Source organism: Arctopsyche grandis, chromosome 4 (assembly GCF_051622035.1).
Source record: "Arctopsyche grandis isolate Sample6627 chromosome 4, ASM5162203v2, whole genome shotgun sequence".
NCBI lineage: Eukaryota > Metazoa > Arthropoda > Insecta > Trichoptera > Hydropsychidae > Arctopsyche > Arctopsyche grandis.
This window is the reverse complement of record NC_135358.1, coordinates 19,030,279-19,048,689: the sequence shown is the minus strand read 5'-3', so window position 1 is coordinate 19,048,689 and position 18,411 is coordinate 19,030,279. Positions and strand designations below refer to the sequence as shown.

At 33.2% G+C, this 18,411-nt stretch overlaps 1 protein-coding gene across 1 annotated transcript; it reads right to left on the bottom strand.

The window, feature by feature from the left end:
• Positions 1-1,185: 1,185 nt before the first annotated feature.
• Positions 1,186-18,201, bottom strand: rut (adenylate cyclase rutabaga). The gene is made up of 18 exons (XM_077428570.1): positions 18,082-18,201; positions 15,706-15,855; positions 14,704-14,822; positions 14,513-14,624; positions 14,311-14,438; positions 14,079-14,237; positions 13,852-14,009; positions 13,597-13,742; positions 11,873-11,956; positions 10,247-10,432; positions 9,892-10,170; positions 8,847-9,106; positions 8,355-8,595; positions 5,958-6,119; positions 5,671-5,884; positions 3,881-5,585; positions 3,719-3,803; positions 1,186-3,648 (listed from the first exon to the last, which is right to left on the bottom strand). The coding sequence occupies exons 1-18, from the start codon at positions 18,199-18,201 to the stop codon at positions 3,226-3,228; spliced, it is 4,731 nt and encodes a 1,576-aa protein (XP_077284696.1). The 3' UTR covers positions 1,186-3,225.
• Positions 18,202-18,411: the final 210 nt, after the last annotated feature.

The window sequence follows — 18,411 nt, the reverse complement described above, 5'->3', positions numbered from 1 at the left end:
ATTTAAAGTGTTTAAGGTTTCATCGTCCAACGATGATCTTATTTTAGTCGCGATTATTCCGCATGCTGAAAAAATACGTTCAGATTTCACACTAGCGGGTGGTATGAAGCTTAAATTATAATAACAATTTTTGAACTTTGCTCCACGCTTACCATCAATTCTGAAATTTTGAAGCTCTTTTTTGACTATATTTAATTAATCTGGTGTTTGAATTTAATTTTTTGTTAATTGATTTATCAAGTTTTTCTTACAAGGACTGTTCAACTTCTAGTTCGCCTTCCTCTAGGTCGTCGTCTATTACATGTGTTTCTGCATCTGGCTCTAAAATATTATCTAATGATTTGTACATGCTAACAACCAGGTTCATTATTGATGATTTATTTAGGCGCTCAAAATTTGATGACGAAGAGTGCATGCGTCCAGAACACGTATTCAGACCGACGGTTGAAACACAACTGATTCTCAAAAATCCTGATTTTAAAAAAGGATGACCTAATATAACGTTGTTTTATATTTTATATATATTAGTTTCTGCCAGCACCGTAATCCCGGTATTGAGACTAGTTTCAGCACCACGATTCACGGTACCAGAAAACACCGGGATTCCAGGATTGGATGCCCTAGTTGTTATATAGTAAGAACTCTTGGACTGGATTTACGAGACCGGATCTTGAACCGATTCTTATTTTTGAAAGAAAGTGAATTTTTCTAATTTGTTAAACAAAGTTTCTAATTTAGTAAACAATAGAAAAATTTAGCCCATGCAATTATAATATCTAGTATTAGGTTTGTATGTACTATATCATCGATGATTTTAATATGTAATATGTGCGCGTTGTGACGCAGGTACAAGGATGCAATTGAATATAGCCGTTGGCTCGATGTTGCCATACCGACCCGATCACAACACGGCGCACTGCGCCATTCTATGAATGACAAATATTTATGTTCTGTACTATTTTTTGCATTGAGAAATAAATTCCATGTTTTATTTCATGTAATTTTAAAATAAATTGTGTTTCTGAATCTGGTCGAAAATTTTTCACGTGTAATTTAAAAGGGATACCATACAATTCTACCCAACGGTCGTCGACTTTGAATAGCTCTTTGGTTGACTGATTTAATTTAGTAATATAATTATTGATCTTTAGAAATAGTAAATCAACTTAAAATAAAAAATGGTTTTGATAAATATTGCTTTTATTAAAAACAACAATATTTCGACAGTGAAATATAACAAATAAAATATTATTACACAATATTCATAATGACGGATGTGCAGTATCAATAATATATAAAATAAATTTAAAGTAGTAATACAAAATAAATATCATCATTACAATTGAGTAATTTTTTAATCGAACATTATTAAAAAAGGAAAATTTTCATCAATTTTTCACAATATAACACTTACAAAATACACAATTTTAGAAAGATTATTCGACTACTATAATTGACTAAATACATTATGATTTTTCGAAACAGAAAATTTTGCGATACAAAAAGTTGGTAAATTTCAAAATTAAAATGTTTACAATTCATACTGTCGTAAATATTGTTCGATAGCACACAATAGATATTCGATAAATGATATTTATAAATTTATAATAAAAAAATACATGTAATTATGATAAGAGTATACGAAACTACTACATAGATAGAAATTTTGATCATGGCGAGAATAATGAATTACATATACAAACCCGTTACTCCGATTTTATATTAACCCTTCATTACACGATAAAATTGAAGGCTGATTTAATATTAAATAAATTAAATCTCATAGATTTAATACATTTTTATGGAAAAAATAATACTTTATCCAGTTACGATCACTACAAATAGATATAATATCAATGTTTTCATTGTACGTTCTTAAACAATGGAAATATGTATAATAAATATTAAAAAAATGATAATAAATAGACTACAAAAAATCATAACCGAAAACAAATTAACAAAAATACTGCACATCTGTGAAAGCACCTTATAATTGTAGAGATCACTGTATAATCAATTACATATTTATTTACAAATATTTATTTTGTCACCATTTGTTGCTCTCTATGATTATTTTACATATACATATGTACATATAAAAAATTGCACAATCCACATTGAGACAACAGAATATAATGGGCTAAATTTTTTTATTCTATGAAATAATAAAAATGTTCAAATCTTTAAATAAATTATTTTTTTGTAATATCTGTAACAAATACATGTACATTTCCTGTACTGCCTTCGAGATCAGACGATAAAATATTAAGTGTCCAGTACACAACTATGTATTATGCTTTTTAATATAACAATTCTAAAGGATTGAAAGCAGTGCTCTCACGACAAAGTATCAAATCCAAGATTTCAGTTTACATTAATGTAAACATGTGTGTATTACACAAACAACTGTTGAATAGGATTTTATGTATTTCAGACTGCAAAGGCATAGGCACAATTAAGAGAGAAGAGAAATCCAAATTTGCTATTATTTTCAAAACGTCTAAAAATAATACTATGCATACAATTCGCAAAATACGTACATTTTAAAATATTTAAATCCATTTTTTTCTTATAAAATTTAGTAACTTGTTAATATAATAAATTAAGTACATACGATATTAAGAATCAAATACTAAAGACACTTAATTAACATTCATTTTAAATTATCAATTAAGACAATGAACGAATAAATATCTCTTCAACAAAGACAATTTTATGCCCCTTTCATAAAAAATAATTCAAATAGAATGTTAAAATGATTTACAATAAAGCTATGCAAATACATGAATACATTTTTAAGAACGAAGTTTAAAAACATAACCAGGAAATTAAAATGTGATGTACTTAAATCGAAGTGATAGCACAATAATTTTAAAAGAAAGATATTTATGTAAATAATCAATGGAAAAATAAAGCAAATTTAAGTCCCCCTTTACTTAATATATTTTCTCAGTCTGTCAATGTATAGAATTACATACATACTACTAAATTATCTCAAATGCTTGGCTTTGCTAAAATTCTTAATATTATACAATTATATGTACATTTACAACCACATCAAAACTGTATAACAGCAAAGTATGGCTTTAATCACTCAAATATACGTTTCAATTACAAAAATTATATGAAAATTTCTTAACGACTTGATAAAGTACAAGTTTACATTTTAATACAAAGTGAAACATTAAAAATTAAGGGTAACAAAATTGTTGCTATCACAGTTTACTACGCGTCACTGTCGCCGTCCGTAGTCGCGAGATTTGCTTGACCAAAGTTCCTTGTGATAGACTCACTCATCGTGCGAATGTTGGCGAGGTAACGGTTGGCTGGTTCATCTGAATCGTACACACCGCTCAACGATTCCAATGAAACGAGGGCTTCAGAGTCTAAAAGACGAGAAGATGCCCGTGACGACACACTAGCATCTTCTCGGTCGAAATAGCATGAATTGACATCACTTAACGCACCTTCAGCATCCGTAAGTCCAGCTTCATTTAACATTGAAACGTTTTCAAGAGCAGGATCATCGGTGATGTATCCCGTACTTTCAGCAGGACCATTGTCTGCTTCACCTTCGGAACACGATGAACTCCATTCCGATTGACTTTCGCCAAAGACACCTCTTTCAGTAATGGCTCCAGAGTGGTCCTGAAAAATCAAAGTGATTACGAAAATACTCATTATAGGAATAAAAAAATTACAAAAATCAAATCCCAACCTGATTTCTTTGATTATGAAGATGAGAATGACAATCTTCAATAATTTCATTTGATGACTCATTGTCAGTTTTTTCACAAGAATAGCTGAAAAATGATATGATTGTTATTTTCAGTATTAATAAATACATGTGTCGAACTTCAAAACAATTAATTTAAAATACCTTCTATGCATATTATTCAATGTGTTGTTAGGTGATGGTATAGTGACAACAACATCTGTAGGAAGGACTCCGGGAAATTCTGAATTTGGTCTCATTGGAGAATTTATGGGTCCATTCATTGTAATCGGTCCAGTAATGATACCATTACATGTACCATTTCTTTGTGGACTCGTTAGTTCATCTTGCTGTCTAGCTAATTGGGTTATAGCAGCTAATCCAACAGCGTGCATTGGACTATTATTATTGTTGCAATTCCTAATTGGATCCAGATCTAATCTCAATTCTTTCCTTTCGGGTTTGGGTGGGTTGTTTTTAAGTAAATTTTGGTCATCTAAAATTTTCTGTATTTCTCTTTCAAATGGTGGAACACAGGCAATGTCATGTGGACTGCGTTTCACATATGTATCTCTTGTTTCATTATTTAATATTTTAACATTAGCTGCTGTCATGGGAGAATGCTTATTAATACTTCCAGAGCTAGAATATGTTGGTATTCTTTGACCCTGATGGGCAGAGGTTACATCTTTTTTATCTGTCTGACTGCAACCATCTCGTTTTGACGACACCTCACTGTGGTTTATTGTAGCCCTCGATGAAGTATCGTCTTCTCTACTCGAGGTTGTGATAACACCATTGTGCAATCTGTCTTCGCCAGGCGAACTTTTCAGTTTGGTAACTTTATGTCTAATGCGATCACTTAAAATATTATTTGGTACTTTTGTTTGTCGACTAATATATTCAAAACTGGCACAACTATCTCCTCTGTTTGGCGTCGGACCAGCGGGATCTACGAGCACTCCTGTGGGGAATAACCACGGTGCTGGAAGTGGAGGTGCTAGTGATGCTCTCGGTGGTGACGGGGAAGCGTCTGTCGTACGGGAGTAGCTTTCATCAGAAGAACTAATGCTAGGAGATCGTGTGAGTGAACTCAATTCATCGGCAGACGAGTGTATTCTTGGACTTCGAGATGAAGCTCCTGGGAGACTCTCCGAAGAACGATGCCGTGTTAGAGCACGCGGCTTAGCTCGACGTCTAGCAGGTGAAGGTGGTGCTCTTGGAAGTGGTTGCCTGGGTTGTGGTCGAGGCCAAGGTGGAACAAGAGCCCGAGGTGGAGGAGGCCAACGTGGACCAGCATAACATGCATTTTGATGTGGTGGTAGAGGTGGTGGCGGAAGTTCTTCTTCAGTGACGTTTTTTTTACCACTATTTTTTCGACTTCTACTTCCTTTGTTGTTATTGGAATTAGTCGTTTTTGAGCCTGTCGGGAGAAGGGGATCACTTTCTTCGTGGCCGTTTGTATTACCACATTGGGAAGTTGGAGCTTCTCTCAATGACGGCATGCGAGGTGGTGGAGCAACGCGTCGACTAGGATTTTGAATCATAGCTAATGGTGTAGCTACACCTCCATAAGCATTCGACATACCGGGTGGCATGGTCGGACTTTGACCTACAGTACCTGGCATAAGTTTTTCAGTAATGAAGAAAGTAGTCATTTCACCTTTGCCTTTTACTTTGACTTTGCCTCGGCATACAAACTGATATGGCATGTCTTTAAGAATTTGGTATACTTCTTCCGTAACCTGAGTGTGATTAGGTAAACCTGTAGAGTCCATCCTTGAAGCCACATTTACCGTGTTACCCCATATATCATATTGCGGTTTTCTTGCACCGATTACACCAGCTACGACAGGTCCGATATTGATACCTATAAATAGAAATACGTAACTACTTTTTCCTCAACTATACGAACTAGAAAAATTATAAATTACTCAATAATAAAAAAACCCTACCAACTCGAAGCATGAAATTATTATATGAGTTCTCATTAATATCTTTCAATTTGTCTCGCATGGCAAATACAAACTCAACTAAGGTAGCTAAATATTTTTTAGAAGAGGCATCATCAGTCATTCGCTTAGCAGGCATGAGACCTACGGCTGCCATATAAGTCGAGCCAACAGTTTTGATTTTATCAATTGCTGTAAATCGTTCCTCTCCTAAGAGCTAAAAAACGAAACATAATTTAAAATACAGCAACTCTGAATAATTCCGTACATGTTACAGATACGAAAGTTACTTCATCGAAGTCAGCGATAATTTCATTCAGAAGACGCAGACACTCCATGCCCTGATTGTTCCCGTCCAGCTCCATGTAGAACTCGTGGTAGTTGGTGATGGACGCGAACACGACTCCAACGCGGCTGTACGACTGATGATACAGGTCCTGGGACAATGTGTTCTGTACGCGTACAGTACACCACAAACAAAAACACCCAATATAAACATGCACCAAGCCTAAACTACAGGGATTAAGTCACAAAGTGATAATAATACATGAAAATAATGTTTGGCGTGATATTAATAAAAAAAAAATTATGAAACCGTGACTTGAAATAATGAGCTGTTTAATAACGAATTTGTAAGAATATTAAAATGTGAATAAATACTACAGCAGCCTCATTATTAATGGTTTTAATACAAAAACACAAAGTTTTGATTGGTTGTTCATGCATTATATGAAAATAACACATTTTTGTTTTAAATTGCCACCACCATGATAGTGTTTTATCGGTAAACGGGTTACATCCCAAATGTAAATCGCTACCAGGATAACCGCTGCTACGAAAATCACTCGCGCGGATTCCTGTCGCACGAAAATTCGTCGCACAGGAAAATTGCCGAACAGAAAACTGCCAAAATATTGCTCAGCAAATGCTTTTTTTTTACGAGATTTGGGCAGTTTTGAACAGTTTTCTGTATGGAAATTATCCTATACGACGAATTTTCATGCGACAGAAGACCCGCGCGAGCGATTATTGTAATGACGGTTATCCTGGTAACGATTCACATTTGGGATGTAATCACCGAACCGTTTTAACATCTGAATAATACAAATTCATGGAATTTCAAATTACTTATTTATACAACACACGAATCTCCCATTAAAATTTTGATAAAACTGATAGGAAAATAATTACAACATATTTTATATGGTGTCACGACAAAATGTCTACGGACAAAACGTCTAACGGCACAACATCTACGACAAAATGATAACGCGACATAAATGTCAACGGAAAAAAAATTATGACGCTACATAATGTCTGCCGATAAAATTATTACGCAACATAATGTACTTATACAAAACATTCATACTTTGAAAAACAAATTTTTTTAACGAAAAAAACGTACAAGTATTCAATAAAAAGAGTGGTGACGAAGATTTACATATAAACGTCCTTTGTACTATTAATAAATAAATATTAGATAAGCAAGTCTAATGGAAATTTAACCATAAATAACAAACATAAGAAGTTTCGAATTCTACGTATTAATAAGAAAACAATGATTTTTTTGACTTTCTTTATTGTGAACCTTTGGTGGGCTTGATTTTTTCTTCTTATGACTAATCATACCTAGGTACACGTAACTAAAATAGACGTTATACATATTTTTTACAGCGACAATTGTAAATGCTTTTCATAATCAACAGAATTACATAATATTAGAATATGTACAACGCACGTTTGATTCATTGTATAAGACTTAGTTTTTTTTTTAAATATAATGAGTTCCAAAAAGTACCATAATGATTGTAAAGATTTTCGAATGTGTAATCAACGTTATTGTTACGTAAATAAGAAGACATGAAATTCTTGTGTATCTATCATGTCATGTAATCATTTTGTCTTTAGACATTATGTTGCGTTATCATTTTGTCTGTGCACATTATGTCGTGAAAACATTTTGCCCGTAATTATTTAGTCACGTTATCATTTTGTCGTAGACTTTGTATCGTTATACCTTTTGTCGAGGAAACTTTTTATATATGTGAGTCACTGATTTGATATGTAAATATTATACTGCATATATATATGTAGGTATATAAACAACCATTTGATGACAATTGTAGATCAAAGTGATAAATGATCAAACGACATAACCAAAATTATGTAAAAATAAAATAAAATTGTATGGTTAATGTGTTCAACAATATATGTATGTATGTATGTATTCTACTTTCAACGATGGATTCCAAAAATGAATTCTTTAAAGGAATCTACGAAATTCTATGCATTGGGAAATTTTAAAAAAGATACTTTTAAGTCAAATTGCCTACTATCAAATTGTACAGATATTTTAAATCAATACTAAACAAATATTATTTGTCACAAAAGCTAAATATTATATATGAAATGATGTTTACTTTTAATGGAATTTATTATGAGCATGCTCATATCTAATCGAAAATACTGACGGATTGCTATGCATATTATATTTAACGGAAATTGTCACGTTACATCTACTACACATCACAATACAACTAAAAATATTCTTCAAAAATCAAATACGCATATAAAATCTATAGCATAGATATATCATGATAAAACATTGTTAATGTGTTTAAAAATACGTAATAAAATATTCACTTTTAGCAAATTAATCAATTTACGCAAAAAAATGGTTGACTTACCATATTCGTTCGGAATTGGTTATCGAGGAAATGCGTAGCCACGTGCGCTGGTAATAAGTTAAATAATATTCGTTTATTGCTTGTCTGCAACGCGTCCATTTCGCGTTTTTCTTCGCGAGCTTGAGCTTGCCATAGAAAATCTAACCGGGCGGTCCACTCCACTTGTCGAGCGTGTAGTATAACGGCTAGGGCCAAGGCTACAACCTCAACACAAGAAACAACTCCAGATGGTACCACAGATCTAAAATTCAATTAAACAATAGAAAGCTCTCTTTTTACAAGGTTTGTTATGGTGATATAGTTAAGAGGGCTGGACCCCAGCGTCTTGTCCATACAAACGTATAAGAAAAATAGAACCATGTCTATGGTGGATATCCATAGCATATTAAAAAATAATTTCTCTAGTGCCATAATTGAGGTAGGGAGAAGTCTAATACCTTTGTATGGACAAGGCGCTAGGGTCTAGCCCCTGTAAGTACTAAAAATACCAACCCAATAATTTTGTCATAACAATCGAACAAATGATAGTGAGTCCCCTGCATCAATAATAGATATCCAGTAGTCATAATACCGAGCAAACCTCCTTTCAAGACTATGGGAAGTCTTAGAAAGACAGCCACGCCGAGTAAAGATAAACAACACGACAGTGAAATGTATAGAGGAATTGGACATGCGCGATGATCAGACCATGTGTGTTGCTCGGAATTGGTGAGATTTTGTTCACCACAAAAATCCACACGTCGGCAAGTAAACTGGAAGCAAAAGCAATTTATTTATTTATTTACATAGATATATACCAGGAAGGCTTAACAGAAACCTCAATGCGCCTTCCTAGACAATTACAAACATTGTAGCATTTTTTTTATTACATTAATCGCTGAATTTCAATATGCTGAAGAACACGAAATGAGCTATTAATTATTTAATTAATTAATAAATAGAGACAACTATGGATTTAGACTTGTACATAAATTTTTATATATTGTACATATGTAAATCAAATTCAGATATTGGTGACATCATGGCCCGTACATCCCAAGCCGGGCCCCTAGGCTAGCATGCTCGACCCCCCCCCCCCAAAAAAAGTTTCAAAATTGAAATTATAAATCATTTCATTAATATTTTTCAAAATACACATTAAGGAGTTATAAGATTGACGATCACCTGATAAGTGATAACAAATATTTTCACAAGTTTCAAATAGAAGTCATGGTATCATCGACAAGTTACTACTTGAACATAACTACGAAGACGAAAGACACTTCTCAATTTCATAAGAAATTAAAAAAAATATATTTCGGGGCTGGGCTTCCTCGCGAACCCGGGCCCCTGGGCTAGAGCCATGGCTGTCCAATTTGGAGGACCCGGTTCATCAATGATATCAGATAAATTGGCAAGTCTGACCAGCAGCATTAAAGATTAGCACGGGATCGAACCTGGTAACCACTCGGTGCTTAACATAAAAGCAACCCCCGAGCCATACTTATATCCATAGTATATATGTATGTATATTACAATTTAAATAAAGTCTACTCACCACATTCACTTGGGCCACCGTGTAAATTAATATAATCGTAAATGCAGTAACAGCATGGCGTAGAGGGAAAGATCTAGACATATCCCATAAAATCCACCTCAAGCGTACTGCCATGAGGAGCATCAGGACAACTGACAACCAAGCGAATGCCGTTAGAAACAACAGTAAAAGTATGGTAGTCCGGGGTAAAACCGCAGCTTGCAATAATCCCACGGATACTAGTACGACCAAACCGCAAGCTAGAGATCCTACCCAACCGCCATCAACATCAGCATGGTACTAAAAGTAAATACAACTTTTAATAACCTAAAACAATAATATCGTTGATTTATATACATTAGTGTTAAAAGCATACCTGAGCTTCTTTGTTGGAATCTTTGAAACACAAAGTCGCTAAATTAACATGGGTAGATTTTTCTCTATCAACACTACGAGCTTCAATAGCTTGCGCTAAATATTTGTTCACCCTGTTAGATGGTTGATGATAGACTGATGAGTGTCTCTTTTTCAAAGGTCTTTTAAATTTATCCGTCACTTTGTTCTAAAATGAATTAATTGGGATAATAATCACAGTACTCAAAGTAAAATTTGAAATATACATTTTAAAACATATTTAACAAATGTTATGAATAGTAATTGATTGAAATTGAATAAAAAAGAAAGTTGCATACATGCTGTTATTGTTGTTAAATGGAAATTGGATTATATATTATGTATTAAATGAAAACAAAATCCATGCAAAAATATTAGTGAAAAATAAATGTTGATTTGAAACATTGTAATTGAATGAGTATGAACATATAAATGTATCGTTAGATATCATGCGTTTAATGGATTTATTAGTAGATTGTGTAATAATAGGAGAATGTATTAACAAACCACCCCACGACCATTTTTGTTCATGCATAGCCATTGCAAACCAACTTTACTAGATGAAATGCATTTAATCGGATGCACATAGTGAGTACTAGTAAATTTTATGCCAATAAAATACATTGAAGCTTCACAAATTTAAAAAAATGCAAAATATTAATTAAATAGAAACTTAGAATTAAACAGTTTAAATAAAAACACTTAAATATAAGTACATAATCATCAGAATAATTTTACACAGACTTAAAATATAATTGAAACTTTGAAATATTAAATTAAAACACTAAATAATAGAAAACAGTTAATATAAAGAATTCAATTGTTTTTTTTTTTATTTATTTTGAAGATGCATTCTATACATGTTAAATTTATTTTATTACAGTAGCAAATTAAAAAAGCAAAACAAAATTAAATATAAAAAAAGCATATATTTTAGTTCTGCATAGTGGAACTATGTGGATTTCATATTAAATAAGGATATTTTTTACATTAATAACGTCTCAATCTTTTATGTACACCATCAAATCAAACTTACAAAATTTTGAAATAATATGTAACAGCGATAAGAATATATAAGTACATACAAACAATCTGTTGTTTAATACGGTTTTTCTTGTCTTTTATACAAAAAATACTTGAGAAGTTGCAAATGTAAAAAAAAAATCTTTTGTGGAATAGATCCATTACCACAAGTAGTCCATATGTAAAAAGAAACAACACAAAAGCTAAACAAATTATTATTATAATTAAATAAACAGGCAAAAATGACACACCATAAACATATTATTATCCTAATAATTGTAAAACGCTTTTGCAACCAACAAAACTCGCCGATTGAGTGCTTTGTAAAATTTGAGTCAAATATTTTCTTAGCAAAAAACTGTAAAATGCTCCCAACCCAAAACCAAAAAAAGAAAAAAAAGAAACAAAAGAAAAATGAATAGCAATAAACCAAAAAACCAATAAATACGTTTGTTTGATAGTAAAGTGTCGACGATGAATGTGCAATGGTTGCATAGTTGGCCATGGTGGCATCGAATGTGGCCGGGGGCGTGTCAGGAAGGGCAGGGGCAGTGGCGGGGACGGGGGCGCGGGGCAGCACACTCACAGAGGATACACCGACTGCCCGCAGCGGCAATACAGCTTCGGCACTGCCAGGCTCTGCATGGAGGGCTCTCTGAAGATCCAGTACCTGCCACGCATTGCCCGTTATACAAAATAATATACCCAACTAACATACAATTTTACAACATCGAAAACTTATCCCAATTTGTAATTAAGACACATCGAAGATTATCGACAGTGACTTTTGTTTGAATTAACACATAAATATGTATGTACATAATTTACAAATACGATAAGTTTCAATCCAAACAACGTTGGAATATATGTATTTAAAATATATCAAATCAACACTGACAATATAAAATATACACACACATTTAAACTCTTGATTGACATAACAGTTTTATTCTATACTGATGTAGAAACACCGCTATTCAAAAACGATTTCACATTCCTTATTTGTAGCATTATTTTAAAATCTGGTTGGGAACTCGTTGTCAAAATATTTTAAATTTTCACCTTAATCACGCGAATATATGTTTTGGTGATACATATGTATAATACGTACTTTTTAGATTTTGCCAATATAAAAAAGCTATAATGCAACAGTGACCCATGCTTTTAGTGATTTTACAATATTTAACATCTAGATAGGTATAGAAGTACACACACAATATCGATAAAATATGGCATGCTGAAAATTAACAATCGATGCAAACGCAATTTACTTCATTCATATGATCATAAACATAGTAGTTTGCATTTGTGCGCTTGCAATTTTTAATTTTCAGTAAGCTATAACTTTTATTCTTTGCTACGTTTTTTTTTGAAACAAAAATATAATACAAAATTAAATGAGTATACTGTTTTTAGTTGACTTTTATAATCAACGTAATATTATACATACCAAACTGAAATTGACGTACACAATAAATTTTGGAATATTAAAATAAAATAAAGTATAAAGGGATTTCAATTTGAAGTTTTACGAATTCAATTAGAATACCAAATTACCTATAGAATTCAAGCGATTACGATTAAACATGCTTAATAGTCTATGTATGTATATATTGATAATAATTTTTATAGCACTTAAAAAATGTGTTCGCAGAATTCATTTCTTATTCAATCTGAATGTAGTCTACAAAACATTTATTTGAAATATTCAAACTGAGTAAATTATTTTATTATATGTGCATACTCATTTCTGTTTATCAAACATAAAAATACATATTATCCTATATATTCAAAAATAAATTTTCAAATTAAAGCATATTTCTGTAATTAGAACTTATCTGCAAATAATAAATATTAACACTATTTATATTAATAAAACAATAAACCTAAGCTTGTGTATAAAATATCAATTGAAACTATTGAAAAGCTTAAGTGAAATAAAACCGTGTCATGATTATACATACAAAATTAAATAATATAAAATAAATACAATAATATTTCATAGTGTATATGTGAAATTTTAATTTAATATAATCAATATAAAATGGCTTAATTTTTTTTTAAATTGAAATAGACTTAAAATCACATACATACGTGTTACTGTTTATTTGAAAATTACATGAATTTTCTTAGATTATGTATCGAGAAATTTGACTGAAATATAATTTTTATTTCAGGAGGGCATGCATGTGTTAATCAAGGCATTATCTATACCAAAAATATTTTTCAAAACCCACCACCTTCAACTTTTCAATCGAGACTCAATCTAATACAATACAACGTCTGCACTACATAATTAAAAAAGTATACCTTTCGCGCAGCATTTGCTTTCAAATCCTGAGGCGAGGCGGCCATATTCGAAAAAGGTACGTCGACGTTAAATTTAATAGAATGTAGTAATTGGACCACAACATTTGAAACATTTTTAAACGAAAGCTTTCGTTTTGCGGCACTACCTATCATGTTTCCACCAAGGCACATCTGAAAACACACACATACCGATAGTAAAAATAGTATTAATAAATCACACTATACGTCACATACATATTTTACAATTGAGTGTACGAAGAAATCTTACCTTCCTTCGTCTCGGAGGTGGAACAATAAAATACGTGGTGACACTATGGTCCCTCAAGTATGCGTTTCTTGTACTACCTTGCCCTGCTTCCACTTCGTAAGCACCTCCCAAATATTCCAGAGTAGCTTGAGTAATATGTACTCGACTGAAAATTAATTTAATTAAAAACATACGCATAAAACAAAAATCATTTTGCATGATTCAATAAACTTACCCAGGTTCTCCACCAGCCTCCATATTATTAGCCAGCGTGACATCATTACTCCAAACATCATATTGCCACTTACGTAATCCCAACACTCCACACAATACACGTCCAGAATGTATACCCACACGCATGTTCAATTGGACGTCAGTAGCTTCCACAACAGATCTACAATCAAAAACGTTGCATAAATTTTTCTTCCCTTTACAAAAAAAACAACAAACAATGCTTAAACACTCACGCAATAGCATCGATCATATCCAGTCCCATTTCTACACAACACTTGGCATGGTCGGACCGAGGTTCTGGCAATCCTGATACACAATAGTAGCAATCTCCCAAAATTTTTATCCTCAAGCAATGATTATCCTATAAAGTATAAAAAAAATGAATACAAAGAAAATAAATTTTCATATTATGTGTATGAATTGTATGATACTTACGTTGGCCAGTTGATCGAATCTACCAAAGAGTTCGTTGAGCAATCTGACCAACTCTTGAGCACTACATTGTGATGCCAAAACCGTAAAACCAACAATATCAGCAAATAATATGCTAGAAAACAATGTAAAACATTGAATAATACAATTTATACGAAATAATTTGTCAATTCGTCAATACAACGAAGACTAACCTGACTTGCTCATGCTTTTGTATATAAATTTTGTGAAATTGTCCTTCGACAGGTGATATAATATCATTTTTCATCTCCATTGCAACATGTTGTGGTAATACTGATAATAATAGTCTTTCCTAAAACATATACAATACGTACAAGTAAAGTAAATACTAATTAATTACACTGAGCAACAAAAAATCACGTTTTTAAGTTACCAAAGCAGAGACTAACCAATCTTTACTGAGTTTGACCCACTGAATTCGAATATGATAATGATTTTTGTTGTTTGGGTGTCCTTAACGAGATATGAGCGTTTAAAAAAATGCGCACTTTTTACAGATTTTTTGCTTTTGCGGTCTTTAATTCAAAATGTAGTATTGCTGTGCTCAAAGTGAGTATTGGAATCAATGGTCAGATGTTTTTTCTATTGATTGTGATTTTTTATTGTTATAAAATACTTATAATGAATTTTAAAAGACAAAAATATAAATTTTTTTTACGGATTTTTTCTGTGCTATTTTGCATTTTTTTGGTCAGTTTTTTATTTCACCACGTTCAGAAGGATTGGTTTTCTATCTCTATATTTTTTTTATTTTTATCTAAACGTACTAACTCGAGCGGTAATTGCTAACTTTCGTTCAGTTTCCGTGAGCGTACACCAGAAACGTTGGTGCAAGCGGGACGGCAAGCGAGAGTCCGCCACTTACGCACGTAAGTGGCGGACTTGCCATCCGTAAAAAAATATGTATTTTTGACTTTTAAAATTAGCTAGAAAATCAATTACCAGTATTTTAAAACAATAAAAAATCACAATCAATAGAAAAAATATCTGACTATTGATTCCAATACTCACTTTGAGCACAACAATACTAGATTAAACGATCACCAACCAACAAAAATCATTATCATATTCGAATTCAGTGGATCAAACTTAGTAAAGATTGGTTAGTCTCCACTCTGGTAATATTTTTTGTTGCTCAGTGTTATTGGTTTAAATGTGTATAAGCTAGATTTTACCAATTTTTCATTTTCATCTTCCATTTCCAAGCGAGCTGCAATACAATTCCTGGTGTCTAGGAAAGCTCGTCTTTGTGCATGTTCCATTAGGTTATGCATCAGGATTCCGACGACGTTCACGCACACAAAAACCAAAACGTTTGCGATCATCTGCAATCCCGTTAAATAGCATTATTTCAATGCGACAATTGCTTCACATGGCAGTGTTTCCACAAAGAAATTTATATACAAATATTATTGCTGGGGGATAAAATTAGAAAACGAACGTGGTGTTGTGTGTGTTTATAATTATACATATTATCATATGAAAGGGTCGTTCGGGTGAGCGTCGGATCGCAGTTAAAGAGTGAGCATAAGTTTCTGAACCAGTTAACCGAAAACGGGGCTAACCGGCTGAAACGAGATCGCTTCAAAGGGTGACATTAATAGTGTTACAGGATTTCAAAAACGCGATTTCACGGCATATCGGGAAATCGAGCCGTCGGTCGTGCCTTTGATTAGAGACAATATAGAAAAATTAAACTGATTAACTTATTGACCCATCAGAGCGTGCATAAATTCGCCAGTCAAAGTCCGGAAAAATATCTTTGATGGATGTATTACAGAATTAGCGAACAAATTTTATTAAATTATGGAATATTAATTAAGAAGAACCATCTCAATTCTTCTTCAATGTAAAAAAACCGGAATACACACATAAAAGTAAATTGAAACTGAATACACGTTTTACCAGTTCAACCCTAACATGAATAATATTGATAATCCGCATTCATGCACTTGTACTGCATTAACTAGATTCAGAACATGAAAGCATACTGTTTTGAAAGTAAATATATATGTATGTACCAGAATGTTAAAACAAGTATCAAGATTGGAGAGTAAAATCAATATTATAAATTTTATTATGAAATTTATATTTCATAATGAACATTAGGCAAGATATACAATTTTTTTTAATTGAATTTTCCCTATGCCAAGAACGCCTCAAATCGACGCTTATTTTATTTATTTAAAGTTTGGACCATTGTAGCATTACAGGAATTCCTAATGCGCCACAATGGTCAAAAATATAACAGAAAAGAAAAGAATCAAAATAATAATTACGAGACACTGAAAAACTAACGAGACATCTATGAATTGTATATACATTTTATTGTACATTAATCATACTTCAAATAGTGGTGACATAGTAGGTAGGAAGGATTTATAGCCAATTTTTTTTTAAACGGGAACCGTTTCAATAATGAAATCAGAGAAAATTGACAAACTCTGATAGGAAACGATCGACCTGGAGTCACAATATCCAAATCCAACCAGCAGCACTACAGATGTACTTTCTTACTTACAGTCCTATAAATATTAGTCAGCAGCATAGCTTGACAGTTGCGTTGATGCTACCCACCGAGAGGTTCCCAAGAAGCCCTGGGTTGACCTAGATGGAAATGAATGTATTCAGAATTATTTCTGCAGTGCTGCTGGTAGCACTGCAGAAATATTTCGAAACTGCTGGTGCATTTATGTTTAGCACTGAGAGGTTACCGGGTTCGATCCCGTGCTAATCTTTAATGTTGCTGGTCAGACTTGGATATTTGTGACAAGTCGATCGTTTCCTATCAGAGTTTGCCAATTTATCTAAATTTCATTGCTGAAACGGTTCCTGATCAAATTGGCAAAATCACCGTACCCACTATGTCACCACTATTTGAATATGATTTCGAATTTATAATCTATTAATTTATATATCACTATGTGCGTGGTAGACATCATCATTTGCTGGCTGTACCTCCTGCCCGCACAGTCCTTTTTCGAATGGCTCCTATTCCAAGGGCTATCCGACTTCTTAATGAAATCGTTGCTGCCGAGACTGAATGTGATATTTTCCACCTTAGTGAGCGTAAATTGTCGGAAATTACTCTAACCCATTTATCTGGTAGTCTGCGCTCATCATTGTTTTCATGATTGATTGTGATTTATGAGTGAAATTTTGATTAACTCTCTTCCATTTGGGCCTTACAGGGATGTTTTGTATTTGTAGTTGTTTCTTACATATTTATTGAAACTGGCTGTAGGTGCAAGGCATTCCTTATGCTATATTTTATTTGATATTTTTACTTTATCTGTTATTATTAAATGCTATTTTTTATGTTTATGTATGAATGTATTTATGTTTATGTTTAATTGTTATTTTGTTTTTTTTCTTTTTTGTGTTATATTTTTTGACCATTGTGGCGCTTTAGGAATTCCTGTTATGCCACAATGGTATGTTTAAAATAAATAAATAAATATATGTCCAAGTTGAATCCCATAGGTGTCACTCAGGGGCAACTTGTGACGGCATCATGGGAAAAAATATATTTTTAAAATACATATATGTACCTGTTGCCAGGCGAGGTTGGGGAAGTCAGTGGGCATCAGCAGGAAGATGACAGTGAGTGTGTGAGCCAGTGGAAGTAGCAATCCCACAAGAGCTGCAACCCACCCCCTCACTGGTAGCATGCCATAAGCGACGAATACGGCAAATACGACATGCCAGGCGCCCTGGGCGGCGGCTTTGCCCCGGGCGGCTCCGGCAGAAAGTCCAGCCACGGCCAGAAGGGCTGCAGCGGCGAGAGCACCCCTACAGGCCCACGATAGACGCGAGTCGCTGGCCGGCCTTGCATGCACGGCCAGGAGCAGAGCCCCGCACCAGGCGGCTCCGCCCCCGTA